Raw genomic sequence first — 27,288 nt, 5'->3', positions numbered from 1 at the left:
TCTACACACCTGTTATATTCAGCGCACATGACAAATAAACTTTGATTTGAGACACATCTCAACATCAACTGTTCAGAGGAGACTGTGTGAATCAGGCTGTCATTTTATTTTTAACTAGGCAAGTCAGTTAAGAACACATTCTTATACTCAATGACAGCCTAGGAACAGTGGGTTTAACTGTCTTGTTCAGGGGTAGAATGACACATGTTTACCTTGTTAGCTTGGGGATTTCGGTTACTAGTCCAACGCTCTAACCACTAGGCTTCCTGCTGCCGTCATGGTCAAACTACTAAAGGACACCAATAATAAGAAGGGACTTGCTTGGGCCAAGACACATGAGCAATGGACATTAGACTGGTGGAAATCTGTCCTTTGGTCTGTTGGGTCCAAATTTTAGATTTTTGGTTCTAACCACCGTGTCTTTGTGAGATGCAGAGTAGGTGAACGGATGATCTCTGCATGTGTGGTTCCCAACGTGAAACATGGAGGAGGAGGTGTGATGGTGTGGGGGTGCTTTGCTGGTGACACTGTCAGTGATTTACTTAGAATTCAAGGCACACTTGCCTCAGCATTCTGCAGCGATACGCCATCCCATCTGGTTTGCACCTAGTGGGACTATAATTTGTTTTTCAACAGGACAATGACCCAACACACCTCCAGGTTTTGTAAATGCTATTTGACCATGAAGGAGAGTGATGGAGTGCTGCATCAGATGACCTGGCCTCCACATACATTCTACCTCAGCCCAATTGAGATGGTTTGGGATGTGTTGGACCACAGAGTGAAGGAAAAGCAGCTAACATGTGCTCAGCATATGTGTGAACTCCTTCAAGACTGTTGGAAAAGCATTCCAGGTGAAGCTGGTTGATAGAATGCCAAGATTGTTTAAAGCTGTCATCAAGGCAAAGGTTGTTTTTTTTACTATGTGATTCTATTTGTTATTTCATATTTTTGATGTTTTCACTATTATTCTACAATGTAGAAAATAGTAAAAATAAAGATAAACCCTTGAATGAGTTGGTGTGTCCAAACTTTTGACTGGTACTGTATATATTCTCTTTCTTAGCCAAATACAAAAACAAAAGCCTTTTCACGTAGGATAATACATATGAGCCTCTTAATAAATAAGAGAAGGTTCAGGGGACCCAGGTCACAGAATTACTGAGCTATGAAAGGGTCTCACATATTCACCTGAATTAAATACTGTATGGAGATTGGCTGGAAGGGAAATGGAAGGGTCGTTCCTGACGGCTCCTTTATGCCATATCACCAGGCTCAGGGGCATTATAAATTCATTGAACGGGGTCAAAGTTATCAAATGGAACCGTAATATTGCCATGATCAAATGGGCCTAAACCTCTGAGATCTGCTATACTGTTGCTGTCATCTATTCATTTCAATACATCTTTGCAGGGCACACTGCTCTCTAGTGTTATACTGTAGCTGTCCATCAAGCTTCACAGTGCACACAAGATTGATTCCTGAATATATACAAAAAGGTATTGTAAATACCTGTCCTGTACACCATAGAAAATTGTTCTATTAAGTATTCAAGAGACCCTACCATCACTCAGGGGCCACAAACCACTCTGTCTCTCTGACAGATGTACTGCACCTCAGCTGTATATCTGAGTGTTGCCTTGGTTCCCTGTCTACTCCTTTCTCTAGCCTGTGTAAGGCCTCACTCCTTCACTAGACTCCCAGTCAACCCTGCTTCCACGAAGGATATATGCAAAGGTGAGGACTTCAATGATTCAATGAGTCAGGTTTTCATATGTAGTTAAATTGCATTGTCTCTCACCTGGATTCAGTGTCACTGATATTTGAATGAATGAAAGAATTTGTCCTTATGATTGAACTCAGTCTACCAGCTCTAATATATATTCAACAATTTTGACTTTAATAAGATATTACATTTTTCAGCATGCATAAATACATTCTACAGCTGGGAAGATTATCATTCTGAGGGTTGCTGCAGTAGGGTAGTGTTGAGGCGCGTATGTCTGGACACAGGAAGAATTCTATAGTAAAAAATGTAAACCAGAGTCCTATAGAGTATCATGAGGATGCTTTACTGTCTTATCTTCACATCACCTTGTCGTGTCAACCTTGCCAAAATAGCAGATTCATTCCAGTGATTGTATTTCAAACTCAGGAAATGGAATCCAGGTGATAAATGGGAGATCTATATACTGTTAGGTCAAGAAAGCTGGACTGTGCAGAGGGTTCATTGATCCACGGGCCATTCATCTGGAATATATCTCAGATGGAACAAAGACAACGACCATGACAGGCCACTCAGTCACCTGACAGATATAGGGCAGGCCAGGGAGGAGAAAAGCAACAATGCTATTAGATCCTTCAACAACAACAAAAAATGTTTTTATTTTTGTTTAAAGACGCCACTCTTGAATTCCCTCTGTAAAGAATCTATACTGTATCTAAAATATATGTATGTTAAGGAATTCTTTTCATCAAAATTTGGCAATGGCTGACAAAACAGAGACATAATAAATCCCCCAGCAGAACATAGGGACATACCTGTGAGGGAAATTCATTTCCCTCTATGAGGAACTTGAGGACACTGTGACTGATTTTCTGATCTGTAATAAATGATCTCTCCCTGGCTGTCCTATTTTACAGCCTGTTGTAAGGAAAATTGTGTGTTTCTATAACATGGCAAATATGTTTTATGCCAGACATAATGCAGTTCTCTATGTTGTCCACAGCCGTGCTGTTTCTTACTAATGTGGAGAAAATAGAAGGAATAGAGCCTCCTGAAGTATTTTATAATGCAGACTTAATGAAACTCCTGCAAGAAGAATAAACAAATCGTGTGCAGGCCATGGCCTTCAATGAATCATCTCCTGTGCTCAAGCGTCATGGCCACTGTGCCTTCATTGACACAAGAGAAATGAAAGCACACAAAACACTGGAGAATAGGCCTAGCCTTGATAAGTTCTCTACATAAATAATTAATGAAACAGAAACTTTTAATTAAACTAAATTATATAACATCTGGACTTGTCGTACTAATTTGTGTTTGCTGTGACTAAATGTGACTGAACAGCTGAACAGCTGAGATACTGAAATGGAGTCCCACAACCTACTGTAAATCTCAAGGACAGTCATTATCTCCTCAATGCAATCAGAGGGATATTATTTTTTCCACTAAGACATTTAAATCTGAATGCGGGGCATGAAATGTTAATATGAATGGGCCCAGGCCCCCAGTATTCTCTGAGAAAAACAAACTGTTCATAGTTATATTTACTTCATCAATTCAATCTGTGAACTCCATCCAGGCCGTAAAAACTTCAGATTCCCAAGGAGACGCCAGAAAGGCCCTGATCCATAAGGGAGAATATTGCCTAGCAACACATATTAGCAACAGCTCTAAGGTGGGCTAGAGCAGTATGATCACCTCAGCATGTGACCGTTCTACAAGATGGGGCAATGAGTTCATGGCTATATCTGTCATTTCAAAAAGCCAATATGGGCCTAGATATCAAATAAGATCAGGACACACATTTATTTCAAAGTCAATTTGAGATCATATATGGACGCAATTATCCTGGCTGAAGCCCATGGAAGCCCTTCACTAATATGAATGACATACAGTTGAAGTCGGAAGTTTTGGATTAAAACTTGTTTTTTGGGCCTTCCGGGTGGCGCAGTGGTTAAGGGCACTGTACTCCAGCGCCAGCTGTGCCACCAGAGACCCTGGGTTCGCGCTCGTAACCGGCCGCGACCGGGGAGGTCCGTGGGGCGACGCACAATTGGCCTAGCGTCGTCCGGGTTAGGGAGGGTAGGGATATCCTTGTCTCATCAGGCACCAGCGATTCCTGTGGCGGGCCAGGCGCAGTGCGCGCTAACCAAGGTTGCCAGGTGCATGGTGTTTCCTCCGACACATTGTTGTGGCTGGCTTCCGGGATGGATGCACACTGTGTTAAGAAGCAGTGCGGCTTGGTTGGGTTGTGTATCGGAGGACGCATGACTTTCAACCTTCGTCTCTTCCGAGCCCGTATGGGAGTTGTAGCGATGAGACAAAATAGTAGCTACTAAAACAATTGGATACCATGAAATTGGGGAAAAAAAGGGGTAAAATTCCCCCCCAAAAATGTGTTTTTCAACCACTCCACAAATGTCTTGTTAACAAACTATAGTTCTGGCAAGTCGGTTAGGGCATCTACTTTACTTTCAAACTCAGTGCCTCTTTGCTTGACATCGTGGGAAAATCAAAAGAAATCAGCCAAGACCTCAGAAAAAAAATTGTAGACCTCCACAAGTCTGGTTCATCCTTGGGAGCAAATTCCAAACACCTGAAGGTACCACACTCATCTGTACAAACAATAGTACGCAAGAATAAACACCATGGGACAACGCAGCCGTCATACCGCACAAGATGGACACTCGTTCTGTCTCCTGATATCGGGGAATTTGTGCCATTCTGAAAAAATTGTACTTTGGTGCGAAAAGTGCAAATCATTCCCAGAACAACAGCAAAGGACCTTGTGAAGATGCTGGACGAAACAGGTACAAAATGATCTATAGCCACAGTAAAATGAGTCCTATATTGACATAACCTGAAAGGCTGTTCAGCAAGGAAGAAGCCACTGCTCCAAAACCGCCATTAAAAAAGCCAGACTACGGTTTGCAACTGCACATGGGGACAAATATCGTACTTTTTGTAGAAATGTCCTCTGGTCTGATGAAACAAAATTAAAACTGTTTGGCGATAATGATCATCGTTATGTTTGGAGGAAAAAGGGAGAGGCTTGCAAGCCGAAGAGCACCATTCCAAACGTGAAGCACAGGGGTGGCAGTATCATGTTGTGGTGGTGCTTTGCTGCCAGAGGGACTGGTGCACTTCACAAAATAGATGGCATCATGAGGGGGGGGGGGGGGGGATTATATGGATATATTGAAGCAACATCTCAAGACATCAGTGAAAGCTTGGTCGCAAATGGGTCTTCCAAATGGACAATGACCCCAAGCATACTTCCAAAGTTGTGGCAAAATGGCTTAAGGACAACAAAGTCAATGTATTGGAGTGGCCATCACAAAGCCCTGGCCTCAATACTATAGAAAAATGTGGGCAGAACTGAAAAAGTGTGTGCGCGCAAGGAGGCCTACAAGCCTGATTCAGTTACACCAGCTCTGTCAGGAGGAATGAGCCAAAATGTACCCAACTTATTGTGGGAAGCTTGTGGAAGGCTACCTGAAACGTTTGACCCAAGTTAAACAATTTAAAGGCAATGCTACCAAATACTGATTGAGTGGATGTAAACTTCTGACCCACTGGGAATGTGATGAAAGAAAAAAAAGCTGAAATAAATCATTCTCTCTACTATTATTCTGACATTTCACATTCTTCAAATGAAGTTGTGATCCTAACTGACCTAAGACAGGGAATTTTTTACTAGGATTAAATGTCAGGAATTGTGAAAAACTGAGTTTAAATGTATTTGGCTAAGATGTATGTAAACTTCTGACTTCAACTGTACATTACAGATATTTTGAAAGCAATGCTTTTGAAATGAGAGGGCATTCTCGATTCTGATTGATACAGGGTTTTGTTCCTCCATTTGACTTTGCCCCTAATTTTCCGAACCTATGTAAATAGCCGCCACCATAGAGATGTTCTGTTTAATTCTGTGGCCAACAGTATAGTATAAAGGACATGTGGAGCTTACCTACCTTTGAACAGCCCTATTGATGGAAGCATGATAGGGATCAGCATTACCTACCTATGAACAGTCCTATTGATGGAAGCATGATAGGGATCAGCATTACCTACCTATGAACAGTCCTATTGATGGAAGCATGATAGGGATCAGCATTACCTACCTATGAACAGTCCTATTGATTGATGGAAGCATGATAGGGATCAGCATTACAAATGCATAAGACCTGTAAACCATGGCAACCATACGTGCTACTGCAAGCTGCTAAATTGGGTTCAACAAGGAGTGTTAAAAATGTGCATAACGTCATCCTTGACAACTAAATACAGTACTGTTGGTGTACACATGGTGTGAAAATCTACAATCCAACCAAGAGAAGAGCACTTTAATCATAAATCATTAAAGGCAGTGTGTAGCAGAATCACCGCATGGCCTTAAGCTCTACTCCAGCAGGATTTTATTGAGATAATCATTTGGATGCTTGGTGAGGAGAAATTAGATTGTGCCTTGAACTAAACATTTGATCACATGGGCAGCACTGTTGTACTGTGTTTAACTAGATGTGTCGATACAGATGCCAGCTGCTGCAGAGAGAGACTTTCACACAGTGACAGTGAAGCAGGGAATGAGACATTATGAGGCAGCTCCTACCACTACACAGAGAAAGAAAAAAATGGATCTAACACTGCTAGCACTGACTTTGCTGATAACTACTTTATTGAGTAAAAATGTATTTGCTATGACTGTGATATGTTTTAGTCTCACCTAGCTATCTTAAGATGAATGCACTAACTTGTAAGTCGTTCTGGATAAGAGCGTCCCTGGTTCTTAATGGCGCCGAAGGAGATGGCCGCCGTTTTACGATCCCGTAACCAACTGTGCTATTGTGTATGTTTTTTTGCGTTATTTGTAACTTATTTTGCACATAATGTTTCTACCACCATGTCTTATGACCGAAAAGAGCTTCTTGATATCAGGGCAGCGATTACTCACCCCGTACTGGAGGAATTCTTCTTCATTGAGTCGGACGGGAAGGATTTATTCCAGACTCCCGACAAGGCTCTCATCCCCGTCATTCACAGGATGGAAAAGATGGAGATATCTTGGACGACGGTCCGGGTGCCTTGTAAGGATCCGTCGACCGAGAGGGTAATCTACCTTTACCATCGGTCCCATTCGCCAATGTAAAATCAATCGATAATAAAATAGACGAATTGCGAGCACATCTATCCTACCAACAGGACAATAAAAACTGTAATATCTTATGTTTCACGGAGTCGTGGCTGAACGACAACATGATTAACATACAGCTGCCGGGTTTTCAGCTTTTTCGGCAGCGGCCTCTGGTAAGACAAGGGGTGGACTATGTATATTTGTAAATAACAGCTGGTGCACGAAATCTAAGGAAGTATCTAAGTTTTGCTTGCCTAAGGTAGAGTAAATGTGCAAAACTCTAGACTACCTTTACTCCACACACAGAGACACATACAAAGCTCTCCCTCACCCTCCATTTGGTAAATCTGACCATAATTCTATCCTCCTGATTTCTGCTTACAAGCAAAAACTAAAGCAGGAAGCGCCAGTGACTCGGTCAATAAGAAAGTAGTCAGATGAAGCAGATGCTAAGCTACAGGACTGTTTTACTAGCACAGACTGGAATATGTTCTGGGATTCTTCCGATGGCATTGAGGAGTACACCACATCACTAGTTTCATCAATTTGTGCATCAATGACGTCGTCCCCACAGTGACCGTACGTACATACCCCAACCAGAAGCCACGGATTACAGGAAACATCCACACTGAGATAAAGGGTAGAGCTGCCGCTTTCAAGTTGCAGAACTCTAACCCGGAAGCTTATAAGAAATTCCGCTATGGCATCAAACAGGCAAAACATCAATACAGGACTAAGATTGACTTGTACTACACCAGTACCGATGTTTGTTGGATGTGGCAGGGCTTGTAAACTATTACAGACTGCAAAGGGAAGCACAGCCATGAGCTGCCCAGTGACACAAACCTATCAGACAAGCTACATTACTTCTTTGCTCGCTTCGAGGCAAGTAACGCTGAAACATGCATGAGAGCACCAGCTGTTCCGGACGACTGTGTGATCCCACTCTCCGTAGCCGATGTGAGTAAGACCTTTAAACAGGTAAACATTCACAAGGCCGCAGGGCCAGGCTGATTACCAGGACCTGTACTCTGAGCATACGCTGACCAACTGGCAAGTGTCTTCACTGATATTTTCAACCTGTCCCTGACTGTGTCTACAATACCAACATGTTTCAAGCAGACCACCATAGTCCCTGTGCCCAAGAAGACTAAGGTAACCTGCCTAAATGACTACAGACCCATAGCACTCACGTCTGTAGCCATGAAGTGCTGTGAAAGGCTGGTCATGGCTCACATCAACACCATTATCCCAGAAACCCTAGACCCACTCCAATTTGCATACCACCCCAACAGATCCACAGATGATGCAATCTTTATTGCATTCAACACTGCCCCTTCCCACCTGGAGAAAAGGAACACCTGTATGAAAATACTATTCATTGACTACAGCTCAGCATTCAACACCATAGTGCCCTCAAAGCTCATCACTAAGCAATGGACCCTGGGACTAAACAGCTCCCTCTGCAACTGGATCCTGGACATCCTGACAGGCCGCCCCCAGGTGGTGAGGGTAGAGAACAACACATCCGCCACGCTGATCCTCAACACGGGGGCCCCTCAGGGGTGCGTGCTCAGTCCCCTCCTGTACACCCTGTTCAAACATGACTGCATGGTCAGGCACGACTCCAACACCATCATCAAGTTTGCCAGAGTCACAACAGTGATAGGCATGATCACCGACAACGATGAGACCGTGTGGTGCCAGGACAACAACCTCTCCCTCAACGTGATCAAGACAAAGGAGATGATTGTGGACTACAGGAAAAGGAGGACAAAGCACGCCCCCAGTCTCATCGACGGGGCTGTAGTGGAACAGGTTGAGAGCTTCAAGTTCCTTGGTGTCCACATCCCCAACAAACGATCATGGTCCAAACACATTAAGACAGTTGTGAAGAGGGCACGACAAAGCCTTTTCCCAATCAAGAGACTGAAAAAATTTGGCGTGGGTCCTCAGATCCTCAAAAGGATTTATACAGCTGCACCATCGAGAGCATCCTGGTTGCATCACTGCCTGGTTTGGCAACTGCTCGGCCTCCGACCGCAAGGCACTACAGAGGGTAGTGCGTACAGCCCAGTACATCACTGGAGCCAAGCTTCCTGCCATCCAGTACCTCTATATCAGGCGGTGTCAGAGGAAGGCCCTAAAAATTGCCAAAGACTCCAGCCACCCTAGTCATAGACTGTTCTCTATGCTACCGCATGGCAAGTGGTACCAGAGCACCAATTCTAGGTCCAATAGGCTTCTAAACAGCTTCTACCTCCAAGCCATAAGACTCCTGAATAGCTAATGAAATGGCTACCCAGACCCCTCTTTTACTCTGCTGCTACTCTCTGTTTACAATCTATGCATAGTCACTTTAACTCTACCTACGTGTACATATTACCTCAATTACCTCGACTAACCGGTGCCCCTGCACATTGACTCTGTTTTTTTACTGCTGCTTTTTAATTATTTGTTACTTTAATTTTCTATTTTCTACTGATATATTTTTTCCTTAACACTTTTTTTTCCTTAACTTCTTAAAGCATTGTTGGTTAAGGGCTTGTGAGTAAGCATTTCACTAAGGTCCTGTTGTATTCGGCGCATGTGACAAATAAAATGTGATTTGATGAGATTAAAAATATATGAACTGATGGAACAATGGGGAGGAGTACTTGCATCTTATCAGGGATTCTTTGACTTTTCATATTTTAGACACACAGATTCTCCTTCTTGACACACACACATATGCACACACACACACACACACACACACACACACACACACACACACACACACACACACACACACACACACAGAGATAGATAAGCAGGGGGAAATTAATGGGGGAAATAGATAAGCAGGGGGAAATTTCTCCCACTTTCTCTCTCCCTCTTTCTAGCTCTCTCTCCCATCTGACTCTCCCTGTCACATCTTTGTTTCTCTCTATGATTTGGAGTTGAAGTGCTTGTTTCAAGCCAAGCAAGGAGGCAGAATAGCACATGTAAATAATATACAAATTATTCTCATTCAAATGTTCCATTATAGCTGCATGAGACACTCTTGGCAGGGTAATGATAAGCAGATTGTTTAGCTATTTATTGCTGCCTGCCGTTCCTGAGTCGGCCGGCTCAGCAAAGGCTCCGGTCATGGGAATTGAGGAAGGCCCTGTAGGTTGTCTGCAATCTCTCTCTCTCTCTCTCTCTCTCTCTCTCTCTCTCTCTCTCTCTCTCACTCTTACTCTCTCTGAATTTGGAGCATTCAGCTGTATTTCTGTTAATGAGGCATTGTTAGTCCATCCATCACCACCACCACCACCATAGACTGACATGATGACATCACAGTCTCCATCAGCTCCTCAGCTCTGACTGACAATCTCTTGAACAGTCATTCTTATTGACAAGTAGGATTGTACAATGCTGATGAGACCACCTTTTGATTTAGGATGTGTATCAGCATATTTCTTCATTGTGAAATTGGTTTACTAACATCCCTGAGCAAATGATGATTAGCACTGAGGTGGCTATTATAATCAGTGTAACTGGGATCACAGTATCAGCTATTACATTGAACAAATATGACCTCCTCTATGCTGCTAGTGTAGGTGAATTCACCTACAGTTCTGTATCACCCAATGCAGGCCGGCTGGTGTGTCATCATATCTGTGTGTCCTCTGGGATCTACACACTAATCTGATGAGTCACAGTCACATCTGTGTTGGTCTGTAATTACATTTAGAGATAACCTTGGTGCGCTACACCCACATCTTCCTTTTTCAAGTTAATTTGGTGTTAGTGGGAGAAAGAGGGAGAAGAGGAGATGCTGAGAGGGAGAAAGAAGGATGTGTGGCGAGAGGGAAAGAGAGAGGAAAAAGTGACAAAGTAAGAGGGAGATCAAAATCATTGAGTTCCTAAGGTTCACTGGTTTAGGTGATTTTTATAGACCTACATTACTCCTCCATGCAGTCTCCATCACTCCCCTCCGGCCTCTAGATATCCCTTCCTATCGAATGTGTCCCATTAGAGTGTTGGCCCTCAGAGGGAGAACAGGCCAGTGTGCTGGGAATCACCCATTCAACTAAAGTGGTGACAGCTGGTAGCGTCTTGCAGAGACTCTGTTAGCATCCTAAATGGCACCCTATTCCCTAAATAGTGCACTACCTTTGACCACTACTTTTGACCAGGGGCTTGAACCAAAATACAAAATACATGTTAAAGAAGAGTCCAGACACTTTTTCACAATACTTTTTTTCACAATACTTTTTTTCACAATACTTTTCCGTGTATAAGCATGCGTGTGCTTTCTTGTTTCACCTCATTTGGAAGAAAAAGCGCGCGAATGCTTGCACACGGAAAAGTATTGCTCAAGTCCCACAAAATGGTATATTACGTTGCAGATTTGTTTGTAAATGTATTTCACCTTTATTTAACCAAGTAGGACAGTTGAGAACAAGTTCTCATTTCCAACTGCGACCTGGCCAAGATAAAGCAAAGCAGTGAGACACAAACACCAAATATAAATATATAAATGTAAAATATAAATGTGTACAAGATGAAAAGAACAGCATCACTATACTGAGAGTGTTGCCGTTTTTTAAATTACGCATTTGGGTGTTTTTGTAGCCTTTGTTAAGTTTTGTCTATGCCCTGGCACTGCAGAGCGAGCCTGAGGAAGTCTATCACTGGTGTGGTAAGTTTCTCAAAGCCAAGTGAAATCGCCCAAAACGGGTCTGGACTCTTCTATAACATACCATTTACATTTACAAAAAAAGAGATTTGGTTTTAAAAAAAGCTACATTTTTCTTAAAGATCTTGGGGAGGTAGAGAGGACAGAGTAAGCTACATTTGAGAGATAGTTGACAAGGTTCTGTGGTAGACATTGGGGTTGTCTGAAAATGTGTGATTTATTACATTATTCTGACACAAATATTATTTGTCACTTGTTATTTGTCAAAGAACAGGTGTAGACTTTACCGTGAAATGTTTACTTACGAACCCTTTCCAACAATGCAGACTTAAAAAGTTTTTACAAAATTGCTAAAAATGTAGAAGGAAATAACAGTAATTAGGCTATATACAAGGAGTACCGGTACCGAGTCAATGTGCAGGGGTACGAGGTAGTTGAGGTAAAATGTACATGTAGGTAAAAGTGACTAGGCAATCAGGATAGATAATAAACAGAGTAGCAGCAGCGTATGTGAAGAGGTTGAAGGATGTATGTTTGTGTTGGAGTGTCAGTGTAGTATGTGTGAGTGTGTGGCTAGACTCCAGTGAGTGTGTGGGTAGACTCCAGGGAGTGTGTGGGTAGACTCCAGTGAGTGTGTGAATAGACTCCAGTGAGTGTGTGGGTAGACTCCAGTGAGTATGTGAATAGACTCCAGTGAGTGTGTGGCTAAACTCCAGTGAGTGTGTGGCTAGACTCCAGTGAGTGTCTGGGTAGACTCCAGTGAGTGTGTGGGTAGACTCCAGTGAGTGTGGGTAGACTCCCGTGAGTGTGTGGCTAAACTCCAGTGAGTGTGTGGGTAGACTCCAGTGCGTGTGTGGCTAGACTTCAGTGAGTGTGTGGCTAGACTCCAGTGAGTGTGTGGGTAGACACCAGTGAGTGTGTGGGTAGACTCCAGTGAGTGTGTGGGTAGACTCCAGTGAGTGTGTGAAAAGACTCCAGTGAGTGTGTGGCTAGACTCCAGTGAGTGTGTGGGTAGACTCCAGTGCGTGTGTGGCTAGACTTCAGTGAGTGTGTGGCTAGACTCCAGTGAGTGTGTGGGTAGACACCAGTGAGTGTGTGGGTAGACTCCAGTGAGTGTGTGGGTAGACTCCAGTGAGTGTGTGGCTAGACTCCAGTGAGTGTTTGGGTAGACTCCAGTGAGTGTGTCGCTAGACTCCAGTGAGTGTGTGGCTAGACTCCAGTGAGTGTGTGGGTAGACTCCACTGAGTGTGTGGCTAAACTCCAGCGAGTGTGTGGGTCGACTCCAGTGAGTGTGGGTAGACTCCAGTGAGTGTGTGGGTAGACTCCAGTGAGTGTGTGGGTAGACTCCAGTGAGTGTGTGGGTAGACTCCAGTGAGTGTGTGGCTAGACTCCAGTGAGTGTGTGGGTAGACTCCAGTGAGTGTGTGGGTAGACTCCAGTGAGTGTGTGGGTAGACTCCAGTGAGTGTGCATAGAGCCGGTGCAAGGGAGTCTGTGCAAATAATAAGGGGATCTTAGGGGATAACTTGCTTAAATGTGTAGCACCCAAATACCGTACTGTAGGTGATGTACAGCTGCCATTTTAAGCATGTGTGCTTGCTACACATTGATAATTGCAGTGGTGAAATGTCATTTACCAGTTTAAACTGATTAAGCAACCAAGACTATAGCTACATTGGAAATTACTGTAAGGCACTATACTGATTTAGTCATATTTCTACCATCACAATTTAAAATCCAAACATATGTAGGAGACAATGACTACGTTTCCACTGCAATGTCACTGCCCTTGAACTATGTACATGAAAACAAACTTACACACTACATTAGCATGGATATAATTACACACAACACCAAACACCATATTTTGGCCATAGAGCACATACACACTGTGAGAAACCGTCCTCACTATTCTGCCTTAAACATATTGGATGTGCCATGTTGTGGCTTCTGGGAATGAGTCTTTTCCTGGCACCTATTGGCTATCCTGCATCAATGCCAATGGCACAATTTTCTACTTCAAACATAACGGAGGCACACTGCAGATTTAGGACAAAAAAGGGCAAAACATGCCTATAAGGAGAAAGTAAACTCAAGTCTGGTAGCCGGATAAGTTTGTGCTTTAGCCAAGTACTCGGAACTGTATGGCATGACAGTGAACACACGTCAGAGGAGTTGGCAGGTTGAAGTTCAAACAGATGGATACCAGGCCAAGAAAACATATGATTACTAAGAGAAGAGTACCCATTCACAAAACTATTTCATGCTACTGTAAATGCAACCTGGTCTCAGAGCATTTCGTATTATTCTGTACGTAAATCTGAGAACACTCCATTTAGTATGATATGTTACGTTTCTTATGGTATGTATTAATTTGAGGATATCCATCGCCAATTTTGTATGATATGTTACAATTACAATTCGTATTATATGTTACGAATGCTAGGTGGTTAACATTAGCTAGCTTGCTAACATTAACTTTGCGTTATACGCCCATCCATCCACCCCAACCAACCACTATGTTTTCGTTTTAGCCTTAAGTAACCATCTGTCTTATGTAACCATGCCAAATGTAACATATCATACTAATTGTAGCGCTCCAATTTACATTTACTATTGTTACGTCTATAAAACCAGGCTGGTAAATAAGATTACCTCAAGCTTGATAAAACACCCAGATATTATGAGTTCAGATCTTTTTGCTATATTTGGCATAGATTGGATTACTACAGTATTTGTTCAAACAATGAGCAACAGACAGGTGTCACTCCCTTGGCCCCATGAGTAGGTCCTATACAACCCCACCCCTGGAGAGCTCTCCCTCCATGCATGTCACCACTCAGGGCAACAGATGTTTGGGAAATGTGACTGCAATCATTTGGGAAAGGCTGTTTAATTCCCAACTCAAGCTGCCCTTGTAGGAATCACGTGTGGCTGGGTGAGGATTAGCATGCATTGGTGCCATTGTGGGTTGGCACTTTCACTGTGACAGATGATGTCTAGATGCAGAAAGCCAGAACCTGTAATCTCTGCATGGCCACTAGCATGACAAACCTAAAGTCTAAAATGTATGCCACTCTAACCATACTAGCCTATGTTAGGCTTTTGATAAACCTCGATTGACGCCAATGTAGAAGTTGGGGGATTGTAGGACAACAAATGGTGTGATCTTAACACAAATGTGCACGCTTATCCGGTTCCATTTGTCAATGGGAGCCATCGGCATACCGTAGGCCTATGTGTTTCCATAGACTTACTGGGATTTAAGAACTACATACTTAACGCCTGCTTTACTACTGTGTAGTAAATAACTAGAGAATAACTATTGGCCAAACAAAAAATATCATCATATAATGGCACTTAAAATAACATCACATTAGCCTAGGTATTAACATGGTAATACCATGGTAACAACTTATAGTTATTCATAATAAAAACATGATTTTCCTAATACTCACAATATTGGCAACAACCTGTTACAGTAATGATGCTCTAAAGAAGAGATGAACAATTTTGGTTGCATAAGAGGGGATTACATCAACTTTCAACTGCTGGAGTCTGTCACCCTAATCTAAAAGAAATCATCACACTGCTGCTGTCTCGACCGACCAAACAGTCTGCCTGTCTGTCTATCTGTTTCATACTGCCTCATAAAGCTGGGCTAATACCATCATGCCATGTTGGTGTCGTCGTGGAAACAGACCCTGTACGGTACTTATCCATTTTTACAGTCCCAAAGGGTCATGAGATGTTCTGGTCAGGAAAAGGCAATGTGTCAGCACTCCTGCAACTTTAGGCCATGGAAGAGAGAGAGAGAGAGAGAGAGAGAGAGAGAGAGAGAGAGAGAGAGAGAGAGAGAGAGAGAGAGAGAGAGAGAGAATGAGAGAGAGAGAGAATGAGAGAGAGAGAGAATGAGAGAGAGAGAATGAGAGAGAGAGAGAGAGAGAGAGAGAGAGAGAGAGAGAGAGAGAATGAGAGAGAGAGAGAATGAGAGAGAGAGAGAATGAGAGAGAGAGAATGAGAGAGAGAGAGAGAGAGAGAGAGAGAGAGAGAGAGAGAGAGAGAGGGAGAGAGAGAGAGAGAAAGAGAGATATTAAATGACCTTGTATTGTACTCAGTTTGCCATGCAGCAGTCAGAGAGAGAGAAGGGGGAGCACTACTGCACCACTCCCATGACGGTAATTGGGACAATGTGGGCAGCTTCACCCTACAAATGGCTTTGTCATCCAGGACCATTTCAATGGACATATCACTGACAAATAAAAAACATACTTTCTTACATATTTTAATTTTGCGATGGAAAAGGTGTTTGCCATTTTACATTATATTATATTCTATTATATTTCTGTCACCTTGTCAAATGAGGCTCATGCAAGATAAAGCAAGCAACATCTTCCAGCCCTGAGTATTAACTTGTCAGAATTCTCTGTCACAGACATCAGACGATCTCTAAGAACATTTACGAACACAAGAATTCAGAGGATAGATATTTCCACGCTGTCATCCCTTGATGTCATCACTTTGTTCCTGCCCAAAACTCTGTTTCCTCTTGTACAAAGGCACTTTCTCCTAATCAATAGTGACAAAATAAATGGCTTCGCTGACCATGATTTAAAAAGGAAAAGTGTTACCCAAAGCTCCCAACATAGTCAAACGTGATATCCATCCAGTCGTGAAAGTATGTGGAGTGTTGGCACCATAGAAATATGTTTGGCACTGGCATTTTACATTCACAAGTTCACCACCCTTCCAGGGCAGAGACCTCTATTACAATACTGCTGGTCCTCCAGGCAATGTTTCATATTGTCCCGGATACACAGTTGTCTATTGTGTGGCTAAATGTTTCCCCTGGTACGACAACAGGATGAGCCCATGAGAAAATCATCAGCGGGGATAATGAATGCTGTGAACCAGACAGCAGTTAGCTCAAACTGTACCCAGTGAACTTGTTTTGATTGCTCTGAGTTTCACAACCCAATGCATTGCATGTGCCTCAACAGGGCGTCAAATTAATCACTTCTAATTGGAGTTGTTTACCGTACTGTAGCCCAACTCTCTCTACAAAGCCTGGAAAATGTCACTGTCATTGCCTTGCAATGTCTTTCTAAACTCCTGAATGGCGTATGGTTGGTGGTATAGGATACATTCCAATCAACATTAGTCTCAATTTTGTCCCTAAATGCTATTTATTTCTCAGATAGAGTATTTACAGTGCAGTTATCATTTTTTATTTATATATACATTTGCAAAAATGTCTAAAAACCTGTTTTTGCTTTGTAATTATTGTGTATTGTGTGTCGATTGATGATGGGAAAAAACTATTTAATCAATTTTACAAATCAAATTTTATTTGTCACATGCGCCGAATACAATAGGTGTAGACCTTACAGTGAAATACTTACTTACAAGCCCTTAACCAACAATGCAGTTTAAGAAAATACCAAAAAAAAAAAGTAAGAGATAAGAATAACAAATAATTAAAGAGCAGCAGTAAATAACAATATATACAGGGGTCACCGGTATAAAGTCAATGTCAGTGTGGGGCGCACCAGTGGACCTACAACCTCTTGGACCTAGAAATGGCGCTCCGGTACCGCTTGCCGTGCGGTAGCAGAGAGAACAGTCTATGACTAGGGTGGCTGGAGTCTAACAATTTTTAGGGCCTTCCTCTGACACCGCCTGGTATAGAGGTCCTGGATGGCAGGATAAGGCTGTAACCTAACAACATGTGGAAAAAGTCAAGTGATCTGAATACTTTCTGAATGCAGTGTATCTGTCCATAATTCTGGGGAGTAGTCAGTGAAACAATTACGTTGTGTGTCATGATAAGCAGGAGCTGACACCTTTAAAGCCACACTTTCTGAATTGCTATCATTTAGCTGAGGAAACTACATGTGCAATATTAAGCCTATCATTCACTGGAATAAGACAGAGTAAATACCTTAAAGATACTGAAAACCATATAAACTGCTTTTATCCATATATGGAGAGGAAAATAACACCATTTTGAATTGATGGAGAAGTACATTAGATTCTAGATTATTTTTCTGAGGTATATAAAAAAATAATTTCTATCATTTTGATTTGTTTATGTCATGTGCAGTGTTTGGAAAAAGTGTATCTTCATATCTCTCCACATTTCCACTGAATGGAGATGTAAAATGAGCGTGCTGATACGGTTTCAACGCTATGCCAGCTGTAGCTAGGCTACAGATGGATTGGGAGCAGTAGCTGACAAGGCAACCTCCCTGCCGTCCTCGAATAAACAGGGGTAAAACAATGTTGGCATCTGTCGCCACACCCAACACATTAACTGAGGTTGTAGTAGCAGAAAAGGAACGTTTTAACCCGGTGACAGCGACATGACCACTGCTCGAGGCTGTGAATGAGCGACAGACAGAAGGAGAGACTCAGGCACAGCACAGGCATCATGGCTCTTGCGCATCACCATCGTAGCTCGCAGCATGAATAGATATGCCAACATTGACATGAATAATGAATGCATGTTCAAAGGCTCTCAATAGACTGGTCGGTATTTAACAATGATGGTGGCACTTGTTAAGGAACACTTCAAGGCAGGCGTTTAAAGATGCGGACTCTGCTCTCTGTCAATGCGCATGATACTGCGGTTCTACTACTACGGCACGCTTCAACTCACCTTGAATTGGTACGCGTATGTTCTCCTGTCATTCGCATAGTAAGGGGCGGAATAATAACCAATACACGCCCCAAATCCTCTATCAGCAACCAATCCAAAGAAAGAAAAGGCGGAGCTTTTGGGTAAAATATCACACTTGGTTTCACTATGCGCTCGTAAAACAGTTCCGTCTACTACAATCGCGGCGGTGCAGGTGCTCTGTCTCTTCGGGAGAGGATGCGGACGGAAGGACGGGGGAGGGAAGGGATGAAGGGAATCACGGAGAGGAAAGTGCATAGAATATGAATAAAAAGGCATCGATAAGAGCGCGCGCTGTGCAATGTCGAATATGAAAGATCCGTTGAACGGGGCACTTTGCGTGGTAATAGCTGGTCGGCAATAGTACTATGATTTGGTATGTGGCCACTTTGATAGCAAGTGTTTTCAGCACCAGAGGAACGGCCGCTCAAGGTGAGTTGAAGTGCAATATATTTTGTGCCGTCCATAATATATGATTTTGAGCGACTGCATGTGGGTTTGCCGCTGGCCTTTGCATAGCATGCTCATTCTATATTGGTAGATTAACGCAATAGCTGTATTTCATTGATTTAAATGGCTGCATTTCCTCTAGTCACGTGAAAGTTGTGCCTTGGTTAATTGTTTTTTTCTAAATAATTTAGTTAAATATTAGCCTACTCCTTATCATGTAATTATATAATTATGTAATACAGCCTTAAGAGTAAAATCTCACATTTGAAAGGAAAGATGTGAGACATATTGCATAATTCTGTATAAAATAATTGCTCCGTTATTTGAGCAGAGAAATACTACGAGCATATTACTGTCTGTACTGTAAGTACATAGTGCTATGGTCGGTGATAGTAGCCTATACAGCCAGGAGCATGTGTTTCAGATGTGTCAGAAAAAAGGCCCAAAATACATTTTGTTCTGTTATTTGCTTTAGAAAAAAATCTGTCATGATCAGTAGAGGTGTCAGCAGTCTCAAATGTGATCATTTTCCCAAAAGGGGTGTGACGCTACACTAGTTTCCAATATGGGAAAGTAACTCGTCACGAAATGCAGAAATATTGTCATATAACATTGGAATTTGTATGTGCATGAATGTGTTCATTTAATGTTATGAATATTGTCTGTCTAAATTCAATTTCAGAGGGTATGTAACTGCTGTGTGTGATGTGTCAGTAACTGACAATTCAAATAAAATCTAATCAAATTGTATTGGTCACATACACATATTTAGCAGATGTTTTTGCGGGTGTAGTGAAATGCTTGTGTTCCTAGCTCCAACAGTGCAGTAGTATCTAACAATTCACAACAATACACACAAATCTACAGTAAAATAATGGAGTTAAAAAATATATAAATATTAAGATGAGCAATGTCGGAGTGGCTTTGACTAAAATACAGTAGAATAGAGTATATACATATGAGATGAGTAAAGCAGTATGTAAACTTTACTAAATTGACCAGTGTTCCATTATTAAAGTGACCAGTGATTCCATGTCTATGTATATAGGGCAGTAGCCTCTAAGGTGCAGGGTTGAGTAACCGGGTGGTAGCCGGCTAGTGATGGCTATTTAACAGTCTGATGGCCTTGAGATAGAAGCTGTTTTTCAGTCTCTCGGTCCCAGCTTTGATGCACCTGTACTGACCTCGCCTTCTGGATGGTAGCGGGGTGAACAGACTGTGGCTCGGGTGGTTGATGTCCTTGATGATCTTTTTGGCCTTCCTGTGACTTCGGGTGCTGTAGGTGTTATGGAGGGCATGCAGTGTGCCCCGGAGATGTGTTGGGCAGACCACACAACCCTCTGGAGAGCCCTGTGGTGGCGGGCAGTGCAGTTGCCGTACCAGGCGGTGGGTGATCCAGCCCAACAGGATGCTCTCAATTGTGCATCTGTAAAAGTTTGTGAGGGTCTTAGGGGCCAAGCCAAATTTCTTCAGCCTCCTTCACCACACTGTCTGTGTGGGTGGACCATGTCAGATCATCGGTGATGTGTACGCCGAGGAACTTGAAGCTTTTCACCTTCTCCACTGCGGTCCAGTCGATGTGGATAGGGGCGTTGTGAAGGGTGCCCTGGCCATCAGAGGTGTTTACCAAATGGTCTGGAGCGGAGCAAGGAATGTTTAACATTTACAATATCAATTCTGCAAGTTTGTTCACATTTGAATGAAAACACTGTGTTGACCCATGGACTGATTTAACCTTGCTCTTCCAATAGTGTCCAGATGGGGGAGTGATTTCTCCAGCTGTCACGTGATGATGACTGAGCTCAATGACCCCTCATCCTCTGTCTAAAATTACTCTGCTTTCTGTCTCATTTGACAACTGAGGATTAGAATTGTTAATTTGTATGATTTGTGAGGGCCAGGGGTTCGACACAATATAAAGAGTTTTTTATATATGAAACATAATTAGATTTTAGTTTAGTCAAAACATACATTATTATTTCCTTTCTTGCAGTTTCTTTGATAATGAAATACCTGCCCTGGTCTCTCATGTAGTGGTAACATTCAGGGTTGTCTGTTCCATCCCTGAAATAGGTATTACCAGTGGCTATACAATGTTGGTTTTACTTTTTAATCCCCCCATGCATGTTGTTGTTACTCTGTTGGTTTAGGCCTCAATGGTTAGGCTTAGGATTTATTATTGCATAAAAACTGTTTTAGAGAAATGTCAACCGCTGAAATGTGATTGTACAAATCTGAAAACCACCTATGTAAATATTAGTTTAAACAGCTTTTGTGGAGAAATATTAATACAATTGGTATACTTTCTAAGGATGTCTGCATCCTTTGCCTGTTGCTTTTGCTATCTCTGTGTTAGGCATGTTGGTAGATGAAGTAAGATGTCAGGGTAGAGGTTAGTGCCCCTAGCAAGGTTGGGGTCAATCCATTTCCATTTCCAATCAATTCAGAAAAAATGTTCCTTGTAACAAACTATGGGCATTAATTACATTTGAATTTATCTCCTGAATTGACTCAAGTTTAAAAGGAAATTACTCCATTCACAGTCTCCGGCACTATGTGTTTCATCCTACTGTACCATTACTGCTTTCCCCTGCCTGAGAGAAGGATACAGTCAGTCCCACATCTAGTCTCTTCTCTCTCACTCATTCATTCAACCGTTCTACCGTTCTCTGATATCATTCACTCGTCTATAGCACCCATTCACCTACAGATACCTCACTCACATGCATTTTTTCTATTTATTTAACTAGGCAAGTCCGTTAAGAACAAATTCTTATGTACAATGACAGCCTACACCGGCCAAAGCCAGGGCGATGTTGGGCCAAATGTGCAGCACCCTATGGGACTCCCAATCACGGCCGGTTGTGATACAGCCTGGATTCAAACCAGGGTGTCTGTAGTGACGCCTCTTGCACTGAGAAGCAGTGCCTTAGACCGCTGCGCCACTCGGGAGCCCACATTCACTCGGACACACAACCTATACCCTCACTCATTCACTGTCAGGCATATGCTCTATTTACTCTCCCAATCATGGGAGGAAAGCTTGTAAACCCAGCCTAGAGAAAGCCCTGTGCTCAAGCTGTGGAAGGCAGACTTCTGCCAGCACAGCACTGGGCATGTGCCAGCTCTTTCTGCTGCAACCACTCCTCTCGCCTCGGCCAGTTCGCTCCCAGTGGAATCTCCCTGCAAACAACGCCTGGAGCATTCTGGGAAAGCCAGTATGAGGAACAGGCCTGATTGAAGCCCCCAGTCCTCTTTTCTTAATTTATTTTTTATTTTTTAGGGGGTGGATCAGCTTTAATATTGGAAATAGATTGTGGCTTCTATCAATGTAATTGTCTGCATCATTTCCAATCCCCCATATATATTTGAAATATACAGAGCATTCAAAAAGTTTTCAGACCCCTTGACTTTTTCCACATTTTGTTACATTGCAGCCTTATTCTAAAATGGATTCAATAGTTTTTTTCCTCATCAATCTAACAACCTGTTTTCGCTTTGTTGTTATGGGGTATTATGCAGATTGACAAGGGAAAAAATACATGTAATAAGGCTGTAATGTAACAAAATGTGGAAAAAGGGAAGGGTCTCATGAGTCTCACGAGAATCCCAGGGGCAGTAAAACCGCATGCACCGCTCAGGCAGTCAAGAGGGAAAATGATTCCATCATTGAACAGGGAGGTTCCAAAGATTTAAATAGGGAAAAATAACAGTCATATTATTCATCTCAGCAGAATTTAAGAGATGTAATGTAGTGTTATTGACATAGTGAGGGAGACTGAGTGTGGCAGAGTGAGAGGGTAGAGAGAGAGAAAGAGAGGGTAAAGAGAGAGGGTAGAGACAGAGAGAGAGAGGGTAGAGACAGAGAGAGAGTGGGTAGAGAGAGAGGGTAGAGACAGAGAGAGAGTGGGTAGAGAGAGAGGGTAGAGACAGAGAGAGAGGGTAAAGACAGAGAGAGAGGGTAGAGACAGAGAGAGAGAGGGTAGAGACAGAGAGAGAGAGAGGGTAGAGAGAGAGGGTAGAGACAGAGAGAGAGAGAGTAGAGACAGAGAGAGAGGGTAGAGACAGAGAGAAAGAGGGTAGAGACTGAGAGAGAAAGAGGGTAGAGACAGAGAGAGAGACAGGGTAGAGACAGAGAGAGAGAGGGGGTAGAGACAGAGAGAGAGAGAGGGTAGAGACAGAGAGAGAGAGAGGGTAGAGACAGAGGTAGAGGGTAGAGACAGAGGTAGAGGGTAGAGACAGAGAGAGAGAGAGGGTAGAGACAGAGAGAGAGAGGGTAGAGACAGAGAGAGAGAGGATAGAGACAGAGAGAGAGGGTAGAGACAAAGAGAGAGAGGTTAGAGAGAGAGGGTAGAGACAGAGAGAGAGGGTAGAGACAGAGAGAGAGAGAGAGAGAGGGCAGAGACAGAGAGAGAGGGTCGAGACAGAGAGAGAGGGTAGAGACACAGGGAGAGAGGGTAGAGACACAGAGAGAGAGAGGGTAGAGACACAGAGAGAGAGAGGGTAGAGACACAGAGAGAGGGTAGAGACATAGAGAGAGGTTAGAGAGAGAGGGTAGAGACAGAGAGAGGGTAGAGACAGAGAGAGGGTAGAGACAGAGAGAGAGGGTGGAGACAGAGAGAGAGGGTAGAGACAGAGAGAGAGAGAGAGAGAGAGAGAGAGGGTAGAGACAGAGAGAGAGGGTCGAGACAGAGAGAGAGGGTAGAGACACAGGGAGAGAGGGTAGAGACACAAAGAGAGAGAGGGTAGAGACACAGAGAGGGTAGATAGAGAGAGGGTAGAGACATAGAGATAGGTTAGAGAGAGAGGGTAGAGACAGAGAGAGGGTAGAGACAGAGAGAGGGTAGAGACAGAGAGAGAGGGTAGAGACACAGAGAGAGAGAGGGTAGAGACACAGAGAGAGAGCGTAGAGACAGAGAGAGAGGGTAGAGACAGAGAGAGTAGAGACAGAGAGAGTAGAGACAGAGAGAGAGAGAAGGTAGAGACAGAGAGAGGGTAGAGACAGAGAGAGAGAGGGTAGAGACAGAGAGAGAGAGGGTAGAGAGAGAGAGAGAGAAGGTAGAGACAGAGAGAGGGTAGAGACAGAGAGAGAGAGGGTAGAGACAGAGAGAGAGAGGGTAGAGACAGAGAGAGAGAGGGTAGAGACAAAGAGAGAGAGGTTAGAGAGAGAGGGTAGAGACAGAGAGAGAAGGTAGAGACAGAGAGAGAGGGTAGAGACAAAGAGAGAGAGGTTAGAGAGAGAGGGTAGAGACAGAGAGAGAGGGTAGAGACAGAGAGAGAGAGAGAGAGGGTAGAGACAGAGAGAGAGGGTCGAGACAGAGAGAGAGGGTAGAGACACAGGGAGAGAGGGTAGAGACACAGAGAGAGAAGGTAGAGACACAGAGAGAGGGTAGAGAGAGAGAGGGTAGAGACATAGAGAGAGGTTAGAGAGAGAGGGTAGAGACAGAGAGAGGGTAGAGACAGAGAGAGGTTAGAGACAGAGAGAGAGGGTAGAAACAGAGAGAGAGAGAGATAGAGAGAGAGAGGGTAGAGACAGAGAGAGAGGGTCGAGACAGAGAGAGAGGGTAGAGACACAGGGAGAGAGGGTAGAGACACAAAGAGAGAGAGGGTAGAGACAGAGAGAGAGGGTAGAGACAGAGAGAGAGAGAGAGAGAGAGAGGGTAGAGACAGAGAGAGAGGGTCGAGACAGAGAGAGAGGGTCGAGACAGAGAGAGAGGGTAGAGACACAGGGAGAGAGGGTAGAGACACACAGAGAGAGAGGGTAGAGACACAGAGAGAGGGTAGATAGAGAGAGGGTAGAGACATAGAGAGAGGTTAGAGAGAGAGGGTAGAGACAGAGAGAGAGGGTAGAGACACAGAGAGAGAGAGGGTAGAGACACAGAGAGAGAGAGGGTAGAGACAGAGAGAGAGGGTAGAGACAGAGAGAGTAGAGACAGAGAGAGTAGAGACAGAGAGAGAGTAGAGACAGAGAGAGGGTAGAGACAGAGGTAGAGGGTAGAGACAGAGGTAGAGGGTAGAGACAGAGGTAGAGGGTAGAGACAGAGGTAGAGGGTAGAGACAGAGAGAGAGAGAGGGTAGAGACAGAGAGAGGGTAGAGACAGAGAGAGAGAGGGTAGAGACAGAGAGAGAGGGTAGAGACAAAGAGAGAGAGGTTAGAGAGAGAGGTTAGAGAGAGAGGGTAGAGACACAGAGAGAGGGTAGAGACAGAGAGAGAGAGAGAGGGTAGAGACAGAGAGAGAGGGTCGAGACAGAGAGAGAGGGTATAGACACAGGGAGAGAGGGTAGAGACACAGAGAGAGAGAGGGTAGAGACATAGAGAGAGGTTAGAGAGAGAGGGTAGAGACAGAGAGAGGGTAGAGACAGAGAGAGGAAAGAGACAGAGAGAGAGGGTAGAGACAGAGAGAGAGCGAGAGAGAGAGGGGAGAGACAGAGAGAGAGGGTCGAGACAGAGAGAGAGGGTAGAGACACAGGGAGAGAGGGTAGAGACACAGAGAGAGGTTAGAGAGAGAGGGTAGAGACAGAGAGAGGGTAGAGACAGAGAGAGAGGGTAGAGACAGAGAGAGAGAGAGAGAGAGGTTAGAGAGAGAGGGTAGAGACACAAAGAGAGAGAGGGTAGAGACAGAGAGAGAGAGAGAGAGAGAGAGAGAGAGAGAGAGAGAGGGTAGAGACAGAGAGAGAGGGTCGAGACAGAGAGAGAGGGTAGAGACACAGGGAGAGAGGGTAGAGACACAGAGAGAGAGAGGGTAGAGACACAGAGAGAGGGTAGAGAGAGAGAGGGTAGAGACATAGAGAGAGGTTAGAGAGAGAGGGTAAAGACAGAGAGAGGGTAGAGACAGAGAGAGGGTAGAGACAGAGAGAGGTTAGAGACAGAGAGAGAGGTTAGAGACACAGAGAGAGAGGGTAGAGAGAGAGAGAGGGTAGAGCCACAGAGAGAGAGGGTAGAGACAGAGAGAGAGGGTAGAGACAGAGAGAAAGGGTAGAGACAGAGAGAGACAGAGAGAGGGTAGAGACAGAGAGAGAGAGGGTAGACACACAGATAGAGAGGGTAGAGACAGAGAGAGAGAAAAGAAAAGAGACATTTATTGAGCAGATTCCATCACTCACACTTGTTCTTGAGGGCAGTGCAATTTCTTTGATTTATCGATGTTGAATAAACATAATTTTCCATAACCAACTGCAATTAGACAAGCCATATGAAAGTGCTAATAAGCATGCTTCTTGATGTAAATCATCAAGGTTATTATGACTGAAGAATCTACTACTTGTTTAAAAAAGGAAGGAAGTTGAGTCTATGTGACTCGATCCGTGTTAGCATGGGGGAAATGTCAGTGACTTACAACCACCCTCCGTATATCCTGATTTCCTGTAAGGGTGCAGTGCTTCACAGTGTTGAGCTGGTCTTTGGGCCTCTGGCAGTGCTTCACAGTGTTGAGCTGGCCTTTGGGCCTCTGGCAGTGCTTCACAGTGTTGAGCTGGCCTTTGGGCCTCTGGCAGTGCTTCACAGTGTTGAGCTGGCCTTTGGGCCTCTGGCAGTGCTTCACAGTGTTGAGCTGGCCTTTGGGCCTCTGGCAGTGCTTCACAGTGTTGAGCTGGCCTTTGGGCCTCTGGCAGTGCTTCACAGTGTTGAGCTGGCCTTTGGGCCTCTGGCAGTGCTTCACAGTGTTGAGCTGGCCTTTGGGCCTCTGGCAGTGCTTCACAGTGTTGAGCTGGCCTTTGGGCCTCTGGCAGTGCTTCACAGTGTTGAGCTGGCCTTTGGGCCTCTGGCAGTGCTTCACAGTGTTGAGCTGGCCTTTGGGCCTCTGGCAGTGCTTCACAGTGTTAAGCTGGTCTTTGGGCCTCTGGCAGTGCTTCATAGTGTTGAGCTGGCCTTTGGGCCTCTGGCAGTGCTTCACAGTGTTGAGCTGGCCTTTGGGCCTCTGGCACGCCTGGCCCGTTTCACACCCCCTCTCTGTGCCCAGTGCCCAGGCAAAAGCAGGTGTCAGCTAATTGTTGAGTGAGGGCTGGGGCCCTTCCTTAATTGGTCTGTGCTTGTCTGAGGGGGACATGCAGCTACAGAGGGCCAGAGAGTGGAGGGGAGAGAGACTGACTAGGCTGGGCTGGCTCACGCCACTGTGCTGTCAGGCTAAAGATGTGTTTTAAAAGGTATATGCCACCCAGATCTCTGTCTGTCAGATGAATGCCACTGGTGTTTCAGAGATAGTAGGCAGCTCGCCTGTGGTGGCATGGCCTCTTGTCTGTGTTGTGTAGTAGTGGGCAGCCTGTGTAGGATGTATTGTTCATGAGGCTGCTTTTCATGTAGGGGAGTGTGCTGTGCTCAATAGCATATGTTGTGCATAGAAGGAAGGGCCCACTAGCTGATATCGAGTAGAAGGTAAAGTATAGAATTTCTAATCTGCATAATGTGTTCCCTGTCATGAAGGGTATTTTTTAAATCATAATGTAGAGAGAGAGAGGCTGCGATTATTCCAGTTTAGGGCTGATTCCAGTTTAGGGCTGATTCCAGCTTAGGGCTGATTCCAGTTTAGGGCTGATTCCAGTTTAGGGCTGATTCCAGCTTAGGGCTGATTCCAGTTTAGGGCTGATTCCAGTTTATGGCTGATTCCAGTTTAGGGCTGATTCCAGTTTAGGGCTGATT

The 27,288-nt window shown here is 44.0% G+C and overlaps 1 protein-coding gene across 8 annotated transcripts in view; it reads left to right on the top strand.

Moving 5' to 3' along the window:
- The first annotated feature begins 17,865 nt into the window (after positions 1 to 17,865).
- The window catches only part of LOC110503964 (protein turtle homolog B), a 74,017-nt gene continuing 64,594 nt past the window's right edge, over positions 17,866 to 27,288 (top strand). For 4 of the 8 annotated variants that reach the window (XR_016491493.1, XR_016491492.1, XM_021582652.3 and 1 more), the window contains exon 1: positions 17,866 to 18,635. Coding sequence is in view for 4 of the 8 variants with exons in the window: in XM_021582652.3 (XP_021438327.3) it covers positions 18,572 to 18,635 (64 nt within the window). In the remaining 4 variants the exon portion in view is untranslated. The remainder of the gene's footprint in view (positions 18,636 to 27,288) is intronic. The other 4 variants (XR_016491491.1, XR_016491490.1, XM_021582650.3 and 1 more) reach the window with 1 other exon arrangement.

Source organism: Oncorhynchus mykiss, chromosome 24 (genome assembly GCF_057628025.1).
Source record: "Oncorhynchus mykiss isolate SJ-2025 chromosome 24, ASM5762802v1, whole genome shotgun sequence".
In the NCBI taxonomy this organism is placed as follows: domain Eukaryota; kingdom Metazoa; phylum Chordata; class Actinopteri; order Salmoniformes; family Salmonidae; genus Oncorhynchus; species Oncorhynchus mykiss.
Note: the sequence above shows the minus strand (reverse complement) of the source record. Positions and strands in the feature narration are given on the sequence as shown.